This window comes from Fulmarus glacialis, unplaced genomic scaffold (assembly GCF_000690835.1).
Source record: "Fulmarus glacialis isolate BGI_N327 unplaced genomic scaffold, ASM69083v1 scaffold5799, whole genome shotgun sequence".
In the NCBI taxonomy this organism is placed as follows: Eukaryota; Metazoa; Chordata; class Aves; order Procellariiformes; family Procellariidae; genus Fulmarus; species Fulmarus glacialis.
The window spans coordinates 600-21,544 of NW_009231275.1; the positions used below are offsets into that span (position 1 = coordinate 600).

The following is a 20,945-nucleotide window of genomic DNA, read 5'->3' on the forward strand; positions in this document are numbered from 1 at the left end:
CAAAGAAGCAGGGCTAGGAGCTGGCAGAGGGGAGATGTGAGAGCTGAACAAGGGAAAGATTTGCCCAGGAACAGGAGGTCATTTCCAGGGCTCACTTCCATTTTTCTCCTTCCTCATTACAAGACACCCTAGAAGACCATGGGCAGTGCTCTTGTATGGTACATATGTTGGTCCTTCCACCTGCTTGTTTGCAGACATCATGACCACTCTCTTAGTTCATACTAGGCAGCTTTTGCAGTGGCTTCCTTCCTCTTGGTTGTACTGCTGCTACTTTTCTTATACAATACATTGAAGTCTAAAGAAGCAGAATTTTATCCTTCTATGAGGCAATTTGCCCTCAGCAAGTCCATACAGTGAGTTGGTGGCAAAACGGGGAGTGGAATGGTAAAGCTGATTGGTGCCCAGCTTTTCTGACACTTCCACATATGACTGAATCAGAGCAGTTTAAGCAGTGTCTGTGTGGGAGATGGGAAGGGTATTGTATCTCTTCAGCCACGTAAGAGCCTGCTGGATACGTTTAAAATCTTACAAAAACTGAGGGTTGGTTGGTTGCTGGAATGGACTCCTGGCTGGTTATATAATGTTATGGTGCAAAAACAACAGCCATGAGATATATTTATACTTGGCCCAGGGCAGCTTTTTGTTACAGCACTTGATATTCTATGAAATACAAAAAATGTCTTTATATTTCTGTTCTAGGTAGTGCATTTATTTCTGTCTTATTCCTAAAGAAGACCATGAGGGCTGCTGATATATTGGGTAAGTAAGCATTTGCTAATATGGACATGTGTGTCGCCATATGCTTAGCAAGCTGTAACTCTCACACAGCCCCCCACCTTCACACTCCCACTTGCCTGAGCAAGTGTTTCGAGGCAGATACTTTCAAAATTGGGAAGAAGTGACAAAAAGAGAGAGAATCTTCAATGCATGTGGAAAAGACTGCATTCCCAAATCCTCTGCTCTTATAACCATAACTCATTCCTTATGTGTCCTTTTTGCTCAAATTTATTTTCATTGTCTATTTTTGCCTCTGAGGTTGTATTTAGTATTATCTTTATGAGTACAACACAATTTTAAGAAAAACAATGAAACTATTGAGTAATTCATTCAAATATAAGATTTTTTTCTTCTTACTGCATAGACATTGCACAAAAATTCAAGCTCAATTAAAAGTGACAACTTCCCTTTTGGTATTAATTTTATCACTTCAGAGAACAAATAATCATGTTGTCAATGTTTTGTTGGGAAACATGGTCTTCACTGTAAAAGCACGTCAACGTTTTGTCTGCGTCCAAGATTTTTTTGCAGATCAAAACTGCCCTGCTTGAACACAGTAATAGTGAGAGACAAACGTATTTAAGGATTTGGGCTTTAAAGACACAAGCCATCTCGGCTGGGACAGAGCACCTGGTGTTGCTACAGTATTTCTGTGGGGTTCCTAGCGCCTGAGCTTGATTGTCCATACTGTAACAAGGACATCCCAGCTGTTCTCATGAATGTTTTGGAGAGATCTGTTCCGTATTCTTCCAGGAATACTATAATATTTATTTAGGTTTGGGATCCAAGTTTGCCAGCTCAGCTGCTACATTCAAAATCCCCCCTCCCTTGACTGATCATGTTTCCCTTATGGCCTTATACATTGTGTGTTGCTTTAACCAGTGTTCAAGCACTGATTTATTTTATTTCTGTGAGTTCAACTTTGCAAGAAGGATTTAACAATGTTGCTACATTCCATAGGAATGAGCTGTATGATGGGAAATATGGTAATGTTTTTGCAAGCACATAAATATAGAACAGTTCTGCTTTTCCAAAGGAACTCTGTGCGATAGCAGTGCCAGCAAAGTCCTCCGGATGTGCTTTGTTTGGTATTCCTGAGCCTTGTATTCCACACCAATTTATAGGTTTGCCAAGAATTTTAAAGATTACTTGAAAAAAAATTGATTAGCTAATATCTTCCTTAATCCAATACAGTTTATGAGCTCAGGATCGGCTCACTTCTATCTCAATACCTCGATGAACATCTGTGTTTGTCAGCTGGCTATCCACAAGGCAGAACTTCCAGATTTTTATTAAAAGCACAATAATGCAAGTTCGACCTTGAAAAGGGGCCCTGGCAACCTAAGGGCTGAACGGTCTTTTGCAAATCAACCTTTTATAAAACAGTTCATAGGTTTGCAAATACAACAGGGAGTGGCAAAATGTTGGCATCGTGACAGCTTCCCATGAGCGTTGGACTGGAACATATCTGTTGTGCTTGATGTTTCCCGGGCAGGTCCATAGCTGGTGCAGATCTCTGTGGCCACACTGACTTCAGGAGAACGGTGTTTATTTACCCTGGTTAATGATCTAGCTGTCTGCCTCAGTAAGCAACTTGTCCTTTCAGTTTAGGGTAAGTTTATGTGACTTGCTTTGTGCCTGTGAGAAATACAAAGGATCGATTCTCCTTTGTCATGCAATCGGTATTAGAATTGAGAGTATTTGAAAATGCATTGCTGAGTTGGAACCCTAGTTCATGAGGCTTTACTGACAGCTTTTTTCATACTTCCAAAATCCTTTGAGTCTTTAATAAAAGTTACACTAGATAAGACCACAAATGCAAGGCAACCCAATTACCTAAGCCCAGATCTGATTAAATGGACTTAAATTTTCTTCAAGAAACTATTTCCAAGTCAGCTGGAAAGCAAGGATGACCATGATTAACAAATATTGTATTACCAAAATAATGTGTCCTTTTCTTTAAAGGAGGAACACTGACAGTAACAGGGACATACTTGTTGGTGACATTTGCTCCAAATGTACCCCAAGAGCTCACAGCAAGACGAGTACAGAATTACTTAGTGAGCTGGCCTTTTTTGGTATATTCGGTGAGTATCTGGTTCATACTACTCCCTAAATCAGAAAAACTGGGGTTATTGGGCTTTTTGCAGCATTATGAATTAGTGGCAGAAAAAATGCTCCTGAAGATAAGTTGTGTGATTTTCACAGGAGAGAGAGCAAGTCTCTGGGTCATCGCTCCAGTTCCCAAGCTGAAAATAAGCTGAACCAAAAGTCTTCCGAACTACGTTCCAGGGAAAGTCACAGTTGTGCAGGATTAACAAGAATGGAAAGATTTTGGGGTTTAGTGGGCTTGAGGAAAAAACTAAATATTGACACTGCTTATATTTCCTATATATGTATTCATGCCACACTGTCTGCATGTACATCTAAGTTACTGTGTTTTTCTGCAATGTGATGGACTTGTGCTTTTAAAAATCAGGCTATGTATGCTCTTGGTCCTGCTTTTTTGTTTCATATCTGTTTTATCCCCATGCTGCTAAGCCTGGCCAAAAGGAGCTTTGTATGGAGTTGAGATGTGGAGAGGTGGCCTGCTTCAATTCCACTCAGGTTAATCTGAACCCGAGTTTGAATTCAAATACAAAAATACCATTTTGATTAAAGTATCTGTATATAAACTTCAAATACCATACGTCTTCTTTGATGTATTTAATTAGCATCAGGAACAAGACCAGAGTGAGCAGGAAGAATTTATCTCTCTCTTTTCCTCTGGAATGCTGAAAATTTGTTCCTCCCGCTGAATGTAAGAGATGGAATATAGGAGCTTCAGAAGCAGGTCCTTTTTTCACAGTAAAGTGACTCACTTGGGTTAGATTATTAGCGTGGTGGATTTTCTCAGTAGGAAGCTCAGTTAAAAAGCCACTGAGTAGACAGTTTAAGGACCTTAACCTTTTAGCCAACCTGCAGGCTTTAAATGCATCTTAACTATCCATGAGACTACTGATTAAGCAGAAAGTACATGCTAACACAAAAAAATCTTGATCCTCTTGCTCAATTTTTTGTGCATTTTAAAAGCTCCTGAAAGATGGTGATACAGCTCAGTGGAAGAAATTAATGATCATGCTACATAACTCATAACATGCACTTTCAATCACGCAGTGGAGAGGCTTTTGAAAGCAATGCCCAAGAGTTTTGCAGTACTCAGTAAGGGTAGCTTCAGCCTCAGCAAGAGCTTCAGCAAATCCATGTAATCAACAGAGGGAGAAGGACTTGTTTAGGAGGTGGTTCAGAACAGGGGTCTTGGTGCTCACTGGAGGACCCTCTCTCTTTCCTACTGAATATCCCCCTCTACCATGCAGTTCCACCTATAGGTACTAAAACAGCCTGGCATTTTAGGCACTGATTTTAAATTGCTGCCTCACCTATTTGTGTAGAGGTGGTGCAGTGAGAAAACTCTCCATCTACACCCAGTGATACCAGATATCTCTGTGCTGTATGGTCTTCACATTTTCTTAAAACCAACAGGTTGCTAGAAAAGGGCTTTTCCCCATCTGAGGACTTTTTTGACTTTGTTTCAAGAAAAGTTAATAGGAACACAGTTGAATGCCTAGGAAGACTGTGCTGTCTAAGGAGACATTCGGAGACTTAGGAGTCTTAGGAGACTCCTTAGAAGACATTATGAGGAGGTCATAGGTAATCCCTGGACTTTCTTTCCCCTCTTCTCCCTTTTCCCTGCCTCAGCATCCAATTCTACATGTACAGCATGGGTTGCAGGGAAGGATGGAGCAAGTACACAGCAAATCTTGTTGACTCAACAACATATCAAGCTTATTTGTTCCTTCTGGTCCCTGGATTCATCTGTTTTGAGCTTCCTCTGTCCAAAGAAGAGGGAGGAGTGAAAGGCTCCACAAGAGACTCTGAGATACCAGCCTAATTATCCTGGTATGCTGCTGGAAGTTCAAGCAAACCCTGCTGTAAACATTCTCTTTGGGCAGGGAAGCAGCTCTTTGTAATTGTTTGTAAAATGCCTAGCACACGTTGGCTGCTGAGATATAAAAAAGTGCAGCAGAAGTTGCAGAGTTTCCAGTATAAATATATAGCGAGGAATCAGTACAGCAGTATAATGCAGTCCAACAGTCTTTCTAAAAGTAGCCCCGAAGTGTGGTCTGCTGAGAAATACAAAGCCCCAATGGTACAAAATGTTCTGTGTGGGTGATAAACCATCCCCATGTGGCACTCCACTGGCATCAGAGAAGTTCTGCAGAAATAGCCTCTAGTTCCCACATGAGACAACTTTGAGTCACCTTCCGAGACTTTGCAGTAGCATAATCATGTCTGAGCAAGAATGACATCCTAGCTTGTTTTTTTTCTTTTGCTTATGTGCACTTTGAGTCACTGCAGAAAACATCAATTATAGATGAAGCTCTTAGGTTTCCCTAAACATAAGCATAGTGAGTATTGGGTTGTTAATATTTAATCTCTGTAAAATCAGGTTCAAAGCATTTCTGCTTTTCCTTCAAAGTGCCTAGAAGATCCTCCTGGGTCATTGGTCTCTATGTTGCTGTATATCCCAGAAAAACAGTTGAGGCAGACAATGTGATATTTTGTTCTGATGCCTTCTGGTAATGCTTAGAAACATGGAAAACATCATTATTATAAAAAAATGTTGATGAGATGTGGGCTTGAGGAGACTTCAGTAGAGATTAGTTATAATAGCAAAAATGATTGTAAGCAGGTCAAGTTCCTTCAATTCCTCTAAACAGAGTATGTGAAGCTGATATAATCTACACACTTCCCATTCCTGGACTTTGTATTTAACGCTATCACAGCTATCAACTATGAGAGCGAGCACTATTTTGGGTAATTCTCAGGACACAATCGTAGGTAACAGCTGGGCCACCCCAGGAGGGTCCCTGTCTGCGTGAGGTTCTGTTAGCAGCCATGCACTCTGCTTGCAGCGTGACTCAAGGTGATGGCCTCTCCCTTGTCTTGTGATTAAAGGTGACCTGTTGGTGGGTCACTGAGAGGCAGAGAACCATGGAAGAATAGTTTGGCTGCTGGGCAGCACAAGGTGAGAACTAATTGTTTGAATTTCATGCTTAGTGTGCGAGACTTGACAGAGCTGAGTAAACTTAAATAACAGCCCTGAAAAGCAAACATAGCTTTCTCCCCAGGTTCGGCCACAGGACTGCCATCTCTGGCCCTACACCACTGCTTCTCTTAGGGCTTCCTCAGGAGGCAGAAGCAGCCAAGCAACAGTGACTTGGCTCAGTCGAGGTCAGTGATGCTCGGCACTACCTGCCACGCCGGGGGTCGGAGTGAGGTGGAAGAGGGAGTGGAGCACCAGAGCTGGTGTAATGGAGCGGTTTGAGCTAGCAACTGTCCCTGGGCTTGTTTTTGGATGATTGTTCTCGCGTAGTTTGAAATTAAGTCACAGGGCAGATGACGATGCTTCCTTCTGTTGGCACTGTTATTAAAGTTGTCTAGGGGATCAAAATGACAATACCCGAGGTGTAGCTGGCTGCCTACAGTAGGACTGTCTCATGGGTTTCTGCACACTCTGTGGCAACCAGTCCAACGATCTGGGAGAGGTGCTCAGGTTTGCACTGGGGGGGAAGCAGGTCTCGCAGTGCTGTCTCACCTGGTGCCATGGCCCCATCCCAATTACACCATCCTGTGTGTGAGTCCTGAACTGGCACGTCGTGGAAGAGACATCTCTGGAACTTCTTTCTTAGCCTGGGTACCTTTCCATGTGGGAAATATTTATTTAGCACAGCTTTCTTCCATTCTGTTAGCAACTGTTCACTGTCAAAATAGCAACTGAAACTATTTGGAGGCTGTTGTAGCTGCAGCCTGATAATGTGATATTCCCCTCTGGCCCTAAGACGTGTTTGCCAGTGGCATGAAGAGTGAAGCTGCTACCTTTACTTCTCCTCTCGAGTTCCCTCAAAACCCTGTTGTAGTTTTCCACGGGGAGGCCAAGATGAACTCACATGCCTGCAGATCTTCTGTCTTCTGCAGACTTCTGCCTTAGTTCCTGATTTAGACATACCCAGTATTACACTGTTGAATAAAGCTGGGGAGGCTGGCCAAGTTACTTGCTGTGAGACTGAGGCAAAGGCCTCTGTTCTACCATCTGGTGGCCCAGCTCTCACCTTTGGGTGCAAGCCTGGTGGGGAGGGATGTCGCTCTGGAGGGAGATGACACCAGCACTCCACAAGAGATCACAAAGATTATTAAACAAAGATTAATCCAGGAATGCTTTTTTTTAACCAACAGCAAAATATTTTATTATACTCAACACGTTTTACAAAAAACCCCACAGTTTGCGCTTTTTTTTTAATCTTGTGATAAATATTTGACATTTTTTAAAGAAAGAAATTTGTGTTTTTAATGTTCTGAGATGCAATTGTCTCTCGGTTGTCTTTGGGAGCAAGGATCAGTGTGAAGGTAAATAAAAAATGCATTAAAGCATAATTATGTTCTGTTCATATTTTTGAACACTGCTAAACTGGGGGAGGTGTGAGCGTGGTAGAGAATTTTAGTAACTGAATGTAGCTGATGGCTGCTTTCCTGCTGCAGTCACTCTCCAAATGAGAAATCGGCTATGTTACATTATATAACTGCCGCTAGTAACTGTTCAGTCGCTTCTTTGGAAATTTCGTCAGCGCAACGCCCAGGTCTTTTCAAGTCTAGTGCTGCTTATGGCGACTGTTGGTTTAAAAGTGGAGTGGCATTATAAAACATAAATTAGTATGTTGGTGATGAAACGAAGGAGATAGACATGAGGTTTTTCTATGACTTTTTTTGTTGGTAAAAAATGACAGTAACCAGATTCATTAATGATGACAATCTCATTTTCTGCCTTATTTCCCCCATTTGATTACTTTCCAACATGCACAAATGAACTTCTCTTTCTCCATGCAGTCTCTAAGGCTACCAGGCTTCTGAGCACCCCTCAGTGCAGAGGTCCATCATCCCTGTTTTCATGAGTCTTCTGTGCTTCACAAAAGATTTTTGGCTCTTGCACTTGCTGTTTTCTCTACGCATGGAAGGGTATTTGGGCAATGTGGGTGGGAGGGAGAATACCCGTGCTTTTGAGATGGCAAAAGGCAAGGGTTACTAAGGGAATCTGCAAAGAGACACATTATCAGCAAGTCAGTAAATTTAACTGTCTATCATTTAGCTCTCAGATGTTATTGAAGGAGCAAGTTTGGACCATTCACAGTGTAGGTAAAGCTGCTTCAGCAGCTGCAGATGTCCTGCAGTGTGGTCTGCTAGTGTGTCATTGAGCTTTTCAAGATAAACTCCTGACAGGTACCCGTGATTTGAGAACCACCACATGAAATAAATGTTTTCCTCCTTATGATGTATGGCAGAAAGTTTGAACAAAAAGACAGTGTTTGGGGGGATTTTTTTTAGTAGGACTGAGAGAAGGGCAAAGAGGGTAGCAACAATAAGCTTGCATGTCACAAACAGTGACATTAGGAATACCATGGCTAGAAGGAGAGACTGCTGTTCCTCCAGGTAAGTGCTTTACTCTTTAGGAACTATAAATAAGAGTTTCTATAAGAATTATTACCGATAAACATGGGTATCTGATGTCACATTAAAAAAGTCTTCTCAACGCTACCAGTGACAAAATATAGCTGGAAGTGCAAAAAGAAAAACTAAAGAAATAAAAAATGCTCAAAGTTTAACTTCTGCTATAATAGGAAAGTTAAATGACAATAATTGTTTGATAGCTCAGTCAACTGGCAATAAGGTTAGTTTTTAGCAGAAGATGCTTAATAAAGTAATTTGCCTTTGAACTGTTGGAGCAGAGAAAATGAATGTGACATCTCAAAGACTTCGAATGAAGCATTTATTACATAGTTTCACAGCTCTAACTTTCTTCCCTTTTATTTCCAGATCTTAGAAATTATGATATTCTGCATTCTCCTCTATTTTTACAAAAGAAAGGCTGTGAAGCACATGGTGGTTTTGTTAATGATGGTAGCACTACTGGGTAAGAACATTTTATTCACTTTAATGTTCTTGTCTGTTACTTGACAATTCCTTGTCACTCAGGCTCCCCAGCTAGTTTAGATCAGGGACATTTCAAAGCAGTGTGCTGAAGGAGAATCGTTGAAACATTTCACATGATTCTTACTGTGGTCTCTTTTTGAAGAGAAAAGCTGATTAAGAAACATAATTTCTATGCTTATCGCTGGGACTATTTCTTTTTACAGATTTCCTGAAATTAATACGCTGTGTGCAATGGTGTTCTGAAGCTTTTTTTAAATAACGCTTTAGCTTTAGATCCTGGGAAAGGGGACTGTTAGTTTTGGAGAGCAGGCTAGCTGTGAAGTCAGTACTTTAAATCAGAGCAGCTTAAGACTTTGTAAGCACTCTGTAAGCAAATGCAGTGATACACTGTGACTGTACAGGACCTTTTCTTTGAATTATTCATGCTTGCATATGCAACATTTCATACTTTACCACCTTTCCAGAAGCATAGCAAGAACTCAGTGGGCCACTGAAGTTTGCCTTCTGATTAACGTTGCCACAATCAATACCCAGGGAAAGAAGGGAGATCATTTTATCAGACAGCTTTCAATAAAATTAAACTTGAATCAGTTTTGAAAAATGTCAGGAGGCTATCTCTAAAGCTCTACTGCTTGCAGGCATATATTAAGAATTTGTCACCACCCCATGTTTTCTCCCATACTTGTCTTGTCACTTGCCATGAAACCCTGATGGGACACCACATTTCTTTGGCTGAAGTGAAAGGTGCTTGAACTGTGCCACTGAAGTCAGTGGTTATATTTTCACTGAGTTCAGTCGGTGCGTGTGTCAGCCTGCAAAGACTAATAAAGCACATTTCTAATGGAGTTGGTCATGAGTGTTTTGATAAAACAGAATTTCACTGAAGTGTGCCAGTTACACAATTTGGATTTAACTGAACGTGAAAAACCCTCACAGATTTATTAACTGCCTGCCTTCAGATCCCTGACTGGTTTCTTACCCAGCTGAAAATCTCAGACTTTCAGATCAACTTTTTTGGGACAGTCTTCCCACTTATGTTTCCCAGCGCTAGGAACATTAGGATCTGTAGCTCTGCAGAAGCTTTGAAGGATTTCCATGCTCACTGCATGAGGCGGAGATGGAAGAGCCCCAAAAACCTTAGGTCTAACTGTTTGACTGCTCTTGATTTGGAGAAGTGAATTGTGCACCCAGCCATCCCTCAGCTCCTAGCATGGAGCCTGGGAGCTTTGGCAGAGCTCACTTGAGCTACTCTGCAGCTTCCAACCCTGCCATGAGGAGCGTGAAGTACTGCGTGCTCCTGAGCGATGAGCGGGTCCAGCCTCCTTGTCGTATAGCTGGAAGCCTGAAGATCCCCAGAAGCCCCAGATGGGCTTCTACACTTGACTGCTGCAGTTCTGGGCAGACCCACCATGATGGCTGCCCCAAGCAAGGCTTACACATGGCGCTGGGAGACCTGGGCCATTGGGCTGCGTAGCCCTGTGTGCTTATTTTGCTGTGGAGCCTGCCAGCCCTGATGCCACTGGTGCCAAAGGGACATGGGGAGCTGCTGAACAGCAGCAGGGCTGCAAACCTGTGCCCCCGCAGGCACTAACTGCAGTTTGGTGGTCAGGCTGCAATCAACCAAAAATAACAATTTCAGCTGGTGGCTGCTGAGGTTTTGGTGGGCATATGCAGCTTCAGGAAAAATGTGTCATTATTTCTGCTCTATTAAAAAAGACACAAACAAACAAGTTCTGTTTCATGGGAACTTTTGAAATACTGACATTTCCCTCGAGCAGGAAACCCAGAACTGTGGCTGGCTCCGGTTCCTGCAGCCGTCCTGGTGCCTGGCAGTCCCCACAAATCTACACTTAGAGCCTTCTGCTTGCTCTCCAACCTTTCTGCTGAGCAAAGTGATGGGGGGCTGAGAGAGGGCCCAGCAGCTTTGCTCCCAGCTGTCTGACACATGCACTGCCCTTGGAGGGCCCTGGCTGCGGGAGGGGTGGATGAGACTTGGGGTCTCTGTGCAGAAAATTCTCGCTGGGAGCTTGTGGAAAGGGATTTCTGCCTTTTCTCACACCTGCACAGATACATTCCTCGTGGAGGGTTTGTACAGATGTAAATGAAATGTAGAAAGGCTTCTTTAAAAAGAAGGCAGTCTTTGTGCTTCATTGGATATGAGACTACTTTCATTATGAAGAAATACAGAGGTGATGAGAAAATCTGCAAACGTTTTGCTTAGTACAACTCTGCAAGTTCATTTGGTGAGAATTATCTTACCTCATATATATATTGGGAGTTATCATAAGTTTGGGGGGAAATATTTCAGATTAAAGTGGGATTTCTGAGTTTCCTGCCCTAACAGCTGGAAAGTGACATCATTTGTCACACGAGCCTTGGGGGGGTCATTCTATCAGAGATAGGAAAACCATTTCCTAGGTTTTGAAACTTATTCCAGGGTTACTTTAACTAAAAAATCATTCCACTCTTCAAAAAAAACCCAAACCAATCAACCAACAAAAAAAACCCCTGATGCTTTCTTTTCTGGTTTGTTAAAACTTAAGGAATGGAAACTGTCCTTTCATCAGAAACAAATTTTCAGCAATCTTTACCCTTAGTTGGACAATTCAAACCACTAATTTTTACCTGTGAGTGTTCTTTTAAAATAATAACTCCCCCATGTTAGAGTGCAAATCTCAATTTTTATGTAGGCTGCTTGTTGGGGCTTGAGTGTATTTTTTGGCTTTTTATCATACCATTAACACCACTGCAGGCCAGGATTTGACCTCCTCTGCTCACTTTTACTGCTGTGTTTGTTAAACTACTCCACCTATTTCCATTACAGAGCAAGAAGTGAAGTACTAGGTGGAAAGGTTGTCATGAAAACGGTGGATTTCATGGCGGTGAACAGGATCATCACAAGATGTATGCAACTCTAAAACTCCCCCTGAACTTTTGGACTTGCTATAAGAAAAATGCTTGCAATCAAAACCACAGACCTGAATTTGTTCTTCTTCCCCCACCTTTCCTCCCAACCCTCGGCCTGAACTTTTTGCACAGTGCAGCTCTCCCTGCCAATTTGAATTTTGCAGTTACAGGAGGATGAATCAGACCACCGAAATCCAACACTCCTCAGCTCTGGAAGAGGGTGGAACTGGATCCCAGCTGGGGGACGGTGCTCCTGACGATTAATTATCTTTCTTCAACAGTCATCTCTGCACCTTGACTCTTCTTATCATTTTTAGTTTCTTTTGAATTTGTTACATTTTATTTGCAGTAATCACAGCCTACTTGGGTTAGCTTCAACAAACCAAGAGAGCACTCCAAAATGAAATCTAAAGTAACTCTTAGCTGAACTGTCAGCCCCTTTTAGAAAAGATGTATATTGCAAGACTTCTCTGAACTGGCGACATGTATTAAAATCACTGCCTGCTGTCAGAGATTTGTTTGTGGTGACGCAATGACAGTGACTAAATGGATTGAAAACACACTACTGAAGTATTCTATTCAGTGGGCTAAATCCAGTAATGATCTTAAAAAGCCTGGCCCCTGAAAAGAAACAGACCCCTGTGTTGGTTGCCTGCTCTCTGTACATAACCAGTGGGGAGAGTTAGGTGCTTTGTGGTGTGATCCCAAAAGTCGGCTTTGGCCAGCTTTGGCCAGCTCCCGTCTCAGCAGAGAAATCCTGAGGGTGCGAAGTTATTTTATGCTGCTGGTGTCACATGCAGGCTGCTATTAGGAGGTGCCCCAGCTGCTTTGAACAGTTAACGAGACCTCTCAGACCTCTCCTGAATAATGCAACATGGGCTCCAAATTAGCAGCTGGAGCTAAATAAAGTATGTCTGGAAGATGTGGAGGCTGTTGTACCACCTCTGACTGGTAGTCCAGTGTTTAGGATGTGTGCCCAGCAGTGGGAAGTAGATCCAGTTCTTTCCTCTACCTGAGCTTAGCCTCTCTCACACATGCACACAGATTTTATCTGACTCTAACCTCAGCTACCCTTTGAAAATGGGGAAGCTTTAGGTAGATGCAGGGTTGCAGACCTCGGTGCTATAAGAACTTTCAAGCAAAACACGAGGCACACATGGAATTAAGGCCAATCTGCGTATAGGCAGTAGCTTAGCGAATGTTTATAAAATCACATGCTTGGCTTTAGGTGCCCAAATCCTACCTCAGTGTGTCTTCAGGTGATCAGCTCTGTGGCTCTGACCTGACACCTTGTCCTCCCTCACTGATGCTCTGAGGTCCCTGCTGTGAATCCTGCCCTGCTAATCTCTCCCTTTCCCTTTCAGCATCGCTGACTGTCATTGCTGTAAAGGCTGTGGCCAGCATGATAACACTCTCTGTGAAGGGGAAAATGCAGTTAACTTATTCTGTTTTCTATATCATGACTGTTTTAATGGCAACTTCTTGTGCTTTCCAAGTCAAGTAAGTGAGTTTCTACTTATCTCCTAACATTTGTACCCATTTATCTGTCAGTTTTGTTCAGTACTGATATTGACTCCAGACCCAAGTTGCACTTAAAGGCAACAAATTCCTGGCAAAGCCTTGACAGATGCATGAATTGCCTGCAGCTGATTACATTGTTAATTTAGGCTTTACGTCTCAGTTTATAATTGATTAGTTACACAAATGTTACCTCATCTCATTATCACCCTATACAAGGTCTTCCCAAATTTAGTTCTAGTTTTGGCACAGGTTTTGAACTCATGAAATGAAATTTATGTTTATGTAATATTATTTTTTGTTACTTTTAGCAACCTTCATTGCTGAATAATCAAATGGCCACGCTTACCCTCATTATGCATCTCTTTTCCCTAGCTTATGTCACTTGTCAGACCGAAGAAGAGAGTTTACCCCAACTTTCTCCCTGCCTCTGTTAAATCTGCATGTTGCACTTCGCTACCCTCTATGTCTGTATCTTTTTAGGAAATAGCTAACTTTTAGTGTGCAGGGGACATCAGAGTTTTCCCTGCTGGCCTCTGGCCTGTGAAGTGATTGTTTTATGCTGCCTTTGCACATTGCTGGGGGTGGCAGCATGGTAAAATACAGCTTGCAGCTGAACAGAGAGTCCATTCCCTTTATGCTGGTCCCTCTGCTTCAGGTGCTGATAGCGTCGTTCAGTAATCTCATCTAGACTGCTCCAGTGTGAGTCTGAGTGTTTGCTTGCATGATTATTTTCCGGTAGAAGAGCCAACCCAGCTTTCTCGTGGCAGAACATACAATTCCCATGTGGAATCAGAAAGTCCATGCGTTATTATGCACTGACTCTCCATGGCTGACTCAGGAACTCCCCTGTAGCAGATTATAGAGTGATTTACATCCAGCTTGTCTTCACTGGGAGAAAAGCTCAGGGCATTTACAATAGGAAATAAAAGCTTGGTAAATAGGAAGCTGCTGAATTAACCTCTCCTTCTTGCCAGTTTTTTCTTTCTTTCATTTGCTGGGTCAAAATTAAAACAGAAGTGAAATGTGCCCGTTTCATCCCCTGGGTTCAGTGTCTCTCTCTTCTCTGTTGGACACATTTTCTAATGGAGACAGTGCTGTCAGTCTAAATTTTTCATTTTATTTGTTTCCTCTTTTATTTTATTTGACTGTCTTGTGTTAGGTCAGAACAGCCTGTGCTGCAACATCCTCCTGGATTCAATGCTGGGCCTTGGTATTACTGTTTTAGTCCCTGTGACCAAGTTTGTTGCAAATGGAAGAAAATAATGAGGTGTTTTCAATGACTTCAAAATCCTGACTATCCTGTGGATATGTAGGATTTCTTTATTTTTAAAGCACCATGGAGACTGTTCAACAGTTGCTAAAATAACCATACAATTACTTTAATGGCTAAAACAGATCCAAGCTTGGATTTTTACTGTGCATATATATTGTACCAGTGAAACATTTAAGTATGGTTCTTTTTATAGGTTTTGAATACACTCTGCAGCCTCCTGATTTTTCTCTTTCGGTCTGAAATGCACCATTCACCTAATAGAGTATCTGCTGGTGCATCCGAGAGTTCACACTCATGATTCATCACCCTATGGGTAAATGTTGATAGCTCTGGTCTCCGTACAAGCGGGTTAATTGCTTTGCCTTTTTCATCCGCTGATGCAGACTGTGCAGGCTGCTCCATGGCCAATGTCTCAGTCCTGCAAGTTTGTGTGCAGTGTACGCTCCTGTAGTCCTGCGCACTCTTGCTCGTGATTCTGGTGAGGGTTTGTATTGCCTTTTTGAGGAGCACAGCAGAGAGTTTCCAACCCAAGCAGCACAGGCTTGGAGCCATCTTCCTGGACTTTCCCGGCAGGACAGTGTGTCTGGGGTATGATTGCATGGATAAATATACAAATATGTGTTTTAGCCAAGTTGGATTGAGCAGTAGCAGCTATGTGGACTTCAGCAAAGTGAAACAGTTCCTATGAGGACTTGCGTGTTCATATCTGTGCTGGAAATATACCCTTACACAACCAGTTTAAATTAGAGCAACTTGTCCCTGGCCGCTCACAGGCAGTACTGCTTCCAAGAACCGATGCAGACCATAAGCAGTAATATCCTAGCATTCCTCCCTTATCTGTGGCAGACAAAGTTTTTCCAACACAGCTTCAAAGGACTCTCCAATGACAGGCTATGGCCAGAAGAATCCACTCCAACCTTCTTGTTTTCGCCTATTTGTTTGTACTCTGCAGAGTCAAAACCGGAAGGTAAATTCAATACACGTACGCATCTGTCCAGGGCTACTTGCTATTGTGGTAAGAAATGGTCACACTTATTGTTAAACTGACATAAAGAGACTTAACCTGACTTAAATGAACCTCCTGTAGGCGTGAGGTGCAATAATGCTTCTCTTCCAGGTTCTTGAATCAAGCAATGCATCTGTACGAAGCGACAGCAGTTGTGCCCATGAATTTTGTGTTCTTCACCACCAGTGCCATCATCTCAGGTTTGTTTCTGGCCTTCTGCCTCTACAGAACGATTTTGTAAACATCGGGTTTTCAAGAATTACTGCCTGTGCACAGGAACACAAACCAGTCATATTTGTCTTCACAAAAAGAAGTTTTTGCTAAGTTACAGGTGTTTAAGTTCTGAAAAATGAGTAAGTTCACAACTTTTGAAGCAAAATAAAGATAATCAAATTCTAGCATTTCCAGAATTGATATGTACAATTTACTCTGCCTTCTTGGCTTATTAGAAGTACCTGCATTTATCCTAGCCTCATCTTGACATCCAGTAAATGCGTTTACCATGTGCACACCAGCCTCTCTACATCCAAACTGGTAGAGTAATTTTAACAGCCTGGCAAACTACTCAAATGACAACCAGCTGTGTTTCATAGTAGTTAGTGTATATTCCGTTTCAGAAGGTGGAATTCTAGGTTAAGTGAAGGAAATAAAATGACTCCAAAGACCTTTTTAGCATTTAACATTTTATTCTGGGTGAGAACTTTGAACTCAGTGTTGTTAAAGAGGGACTGCAAATCTTGGAAATGGTACAGCGTAAGAACATGAGCAGGGAGGACGACTAAGATGCAGTATCAGCAATGAGCCAAAATGATCATGTTGTTAGAACATTTATGACTCATTTTAACACACACTGGGGGCTTTCCTGTCATTGCTGTGCAGGAGTTTCTCATGCAGAGCTGCCATTAATGAGAAGGGGAGTTAGCTTCATGCACAGATTGCCTCAGCACCTGTGTTAGAAGAGACCTACACTTTGTGACTAAGAGGAGACTTGTGCCAAAAAGGGGTTGCGTTCTTGCGACCATATGGGGAATTTGGCCTTGTGCCTCCTTAAAAGATCAAGTACCTATTCAGGAATGGCTTAATAGCTTTGAGACTGGATACACATGCATTTGCACCAGGTTAGTTAAACCAGTGTACAGCTTAGAAGAACAACCTCTGCTGAATCTTGCTGGGGTCCTCATAGAAGATACCTCATTTCATGATTCCCCCAGTTACAGCCTTTGAAGATACAGTCAGACCAGATGTGCTGGTTCACACTCTGGTGTTTCTAAGCAAAACTGTGCTCATCAGTGGTTTAAAGCTAATATACTTGGCTGTGAATTGGGGCAGCTGAGATCCAGATACACATCTGGTTCTGTCACCTCCACTGCAGAGGTGCTAATTCCTGGAAGAAGGGTGACCAGAAAGAGCTAGTGATCCCTTCAGCCAGAAAGATTCGGCAAACTTGGCTGCTGGAGCCCTTAACTTGGTGTAAACATCAGGGGGACAGCTAGTTATCGAAAACCTGTTCCCAACTGGAGTTAAGATGTCCGCATGGTCTGTTGGAGTGACTTAACTAAATCCATGAAGAACCTGTTAGCTATATTGGTATGACTCTGCTTGTGAATAAGACCTTGAGTTTGACCTGCATAAAAACTGTTGCTGACAATGCAAAAAATACCTGCATCTGTGCAGTTACTAACACAGCACATGCTCCAACCTGATAGACTAAATCTTCTCCAGTCCCATACAGTATCTTGAGAAAGCCTAAATAATGGAATATGGGCACATAACGTGAACCCATCACAATGTGTATTAATACCTTATTTGGGATTTTTTTGCTCTGTTTGAGCATGACACTGCTCCTGACCCTCCCAGCTGTAATTCATATCACTTGGAAGCTAGTCAAGATCTGCAATTCTTGTTTCTGTCACATTCCAGGGGTCATATTTTATCGGGAATTCCAAAGTGCAGCTTTGCTGAGCGTGTTCATGTTTCTGTTCGGGTAAGTGTATCGGCCTAAAATCTGCACTAAAATTTGTACTGGAACAGCATTGCTTTGCGGAATCCCTTCTTTTCTCAGTAAGAAGAAACCCGTCTTGTTATTAAAGTATTATGGAATAGCCATTATAGTAGGACAAAAAAACATTAAAGGAAAGATTGATGTCTGTGCTTTGGGAGTTCGGAGGCCTGGTTTTGAATCCAAATATGTAAAACTGTGAGACACTTATGAGCTACTAATCTCATGATGGAATGAAAAACCAGCAGCATGTGTTCCTCCAGCAGGAAGGAGAAGTCACTGCTTTCCACTAAAGATCATGTTACGGGGGTGCTTTTACAACCGAGAGAAATCTCCTCCCATGTTACCTTGCGTGTCCGGCTGGTCTTTGCTGTGGGCAATGACATGAGTTGCTTGCCTACAAGGCAGTGCTGTAATATCTCTTCCTCATCCTCCTGTGCCGAGAAAGACACAGCACGCCTGTGGAAAAGTTCAGAGCATGCTAAGAAGCTGTTAACAATAAATGTTTGAAGAAGGGCCTAGATGCTGTGAGAGCAGAAACCTTCTGCTGGCTACCAGCACTGTAACACCTCTAGGGACAGGTGACAGTTACTTGATAATGGGTGTGAGACGGTTAAAAGCATCTCCCAGAACTGGAGGTGTCTTGCCACAGTGCTGTCAAATAAATGGGGCTGATAGCTACAGACATCTTCGTGCTCTGTACACAGAGAGTACATCTCCACTCTCTGTGTGGACCAGAGTAGGTGCACACAACCGCTATCTTGTTTGACTGGAGGAAAAGTGACAGAAAATGGAGATGAGCAAATTCAACCCATGTATTTGGCAGGCAGGAATTAGTTGTTGTGTGTCCAACACAGAGCGGATAGACAATTTATCCAAGCATAGCAGTTTCTCATTGCTCCTGGCTTACTGCTTGCCCCTGAGACACACAGTCAAACGAGAAAAACAACAGAGATGTTGATTGTCTGCAGCTAGACTGAGTTGTTAATGAAATTGCAAATGCTAGAATGCTAGCTTAGATGCTCTGTGAAGATTTGCTCAGGGATTCAAATGTTGTGTTCTCACACTCACAGGCATTTGATTAGGTATATATTGCTGAAAGTGTAATTTTGCCTGTGGAGCCTTTGGAACTGATAATAAAGCTTCAGGAGGCAAAAAATAGACTGAAAGGTAGCCCAAGATGAATTTATGGAGCTGCCAGGAAGAAAAGTTTCTTTATAAACTGAGCAGCTTGGGTTTGGAAGTCCTTGAAAAAGAAACTTGGAAAGAAATCCTCATCTCAGATGCAGTGAACAGTTTCTAATGATACTATGCCACTGTTATTTTGCAGGTGTCTCCTATCTTTCCTTGGTGTATTTGTAATTGCAAGAAATAAAAAAGAGGAGCATTTGCAAATTCCTTTTATTGACTGTGGACATATTCCTGGTAAGTAGGGCTTTTTTTCTGTCTGTTCAAAAATGAGATATCAGATAATGGGATGACCTAGGAGAGTTGAGTCACAAATGTGCTCTAGTCATATTTAATAAATATACTGTTCCCTTATTTTCTATTCCTGTTCCCAATAGATTTTTCAAAGAATTTTTCAGAGTTTTTCCAAGCTATTGTTACAACCAGTCAAATGAAAACAATGATTACTGGAGCAAAGAATGTTTAAATGATGGATTGGTGGGGGATTTGTTTTATTAAAATTCTTCACAGAGCTGTTGTTTTTCCCTTCTCTCACCCCATTTCCTTAGGACAAAAATTGACAGGCAAAATACAACCAGATTCTCACAGTTCACGCTATGGCACTTTGAATAATGAAGATGACTCGGTGAAAAGTCAAAGCTGAAAGAAGAAAGCACCTTACATGCCAATTAACAGGAGGAATGCCACTGGAACAAGGATTAGCAGCACCTTTTTATTGGTCATCTTCAAGTATATGTTGAACTCCTGTATGTTGATGAGTCATAGTATTATTTAATCCTATTTAGTTTATCCCATGGCTGTCCCAAATGTGTTCTGAAGAAGATAAAGGAAGCCTTAAGAAAAACTAAATAACCATTAATGAAACTGAACATTCTCCTAGTATCAATGCCTCTTGGGGATATTTTTAGAATCTTAATTGCCTTGAAATGTAAATAGGCACAGAACAGGATTATAAAAATTCCCCTCTGAAGCCCCCCAGGTCTGTGTAGATGCTTAATGAGAAGAATTTTCATAAGTGACTTCAAAGTATTCTGCTATGTGTATAATACCTTTAAAAATCTGATACTACCTGTTCAGGAGTCAAAACTGTGGGTATATATACAGTATACAAACAAATAGGTACACACAAAGTATTTTATATTATGTGTGGAGGGAAAATCCTGATTACCTCTGCCCTCAGATTAATTCTCTTATCTTCCAAGGAAATAAACACTTGTATGAGGAGGGGGAAGGAAGAGAACATTCGCCATAAACCTAGGCACGTGTGCACATGCACATATTTTTGGTGCCCAGCCAAGGCAGAGCTAGGGAACTACATCTTCCCAGGAGAGTCCAGTGCACTGGGCTGGACTGGACTGGGCTATTCTATCTGTTTGTATAGTCTAGCCTGAGGTTTAGCCTCTGTTTTCAGGAAAACAATGTTTTAGTGAAGAAAGTGCAAAGTTCTCCAGAGCAAATAGGGTAGCCAGGCTCCCTTCCTTGATGTCTTGGAAAAATACTCCTAAAAAAGAAAAGTAGGGCAACTCCTGCCTCCTTCCTAAACTGCTGGTAATTATGGATGAGGAAAGGCTGTAAAAAAACAGGATCACAAAGAGTTATGGCAACAGTACAATTTTTCCTTCATTAAATGGTAGTGTCTCTACACTGATTTGAAGAGCCAGCAGTGATAGGAACCATGGCAGTACAGGCTCTGTGTTCAGGTCCTGGAGATCTCGGTGTCCCTCAGCCCCAGCTTCCTGGCAAAAAAGCTTCTTCTGGGCATTCATCGTGGGTCCACTTACCCCTGCCTGGTAGCACTGATCTACCTCAGCTGGCACAGTGGGGGTCAGACACCTCCTCTGCAGAAACAAGTGAAGGTGCTCTTGAAAAGTGTTCGCGTCTAGGACAAGATACTTTTTTCAGGTGTGAATTAATCTGCAGTAATGGATAGGGGCCATAGGCTGTCTGTATTTTGTTTCAGTGGGATATGAGGAAATGAGGTCTCTTTTTTTCCCCAAATAATTGTTTATTTCATTTTAAAACAGGTACAGCTGAAGATCCATAAGACAGTTTCATTTCAAACCCTACAAAGCGCACACAGAGCTGCATTTTTTCCTATGCAGCAATGTCCCAGGAGCCAGGGCGCGGGACGGGGGGCTTGTGAAGTTGTTTTCCAATGTGGATCTTTTCCAGCTGGCACAGGACAAGACTCTGTGTCTGCACCTTACTTGTACCAGCTGCCTGGCTGTGGCCTTCCTTTCCCCTCTTAC

The 20,945-nt window shown here is 42.2% G+C and overlaps 1 protein-coding gene across 1 annotated transcript; it reads left to right on the forward strand.

Annotated features, from left to right (window-relative positions):
• The first annotated feature begins 662 nt into the window (after positions 1–662).
• Positions 663–19,339, forward strand: LOC104069934 (NIPA-like protein 2). Its single transcript, XM_009584493.1, has 8 exons — positions 663–759; positions 2,743–2,864; positions 8,686–8,782; positions 13,074–13,209; positions 15,621–15,709; positions 17,430–17,493; positions 18,839–18,933; positions 19,245–19,339. The coding sequence occupies exons 1-8, from the start codon at positions 663–665 to the stop codon at positions 19,337–19,339; spliced, it is 795 nt and encodes a 264-aa protein (XP_009582788.1).
• Positions 19,340–20,945: the final 1,606 nt, after the last annotated feature.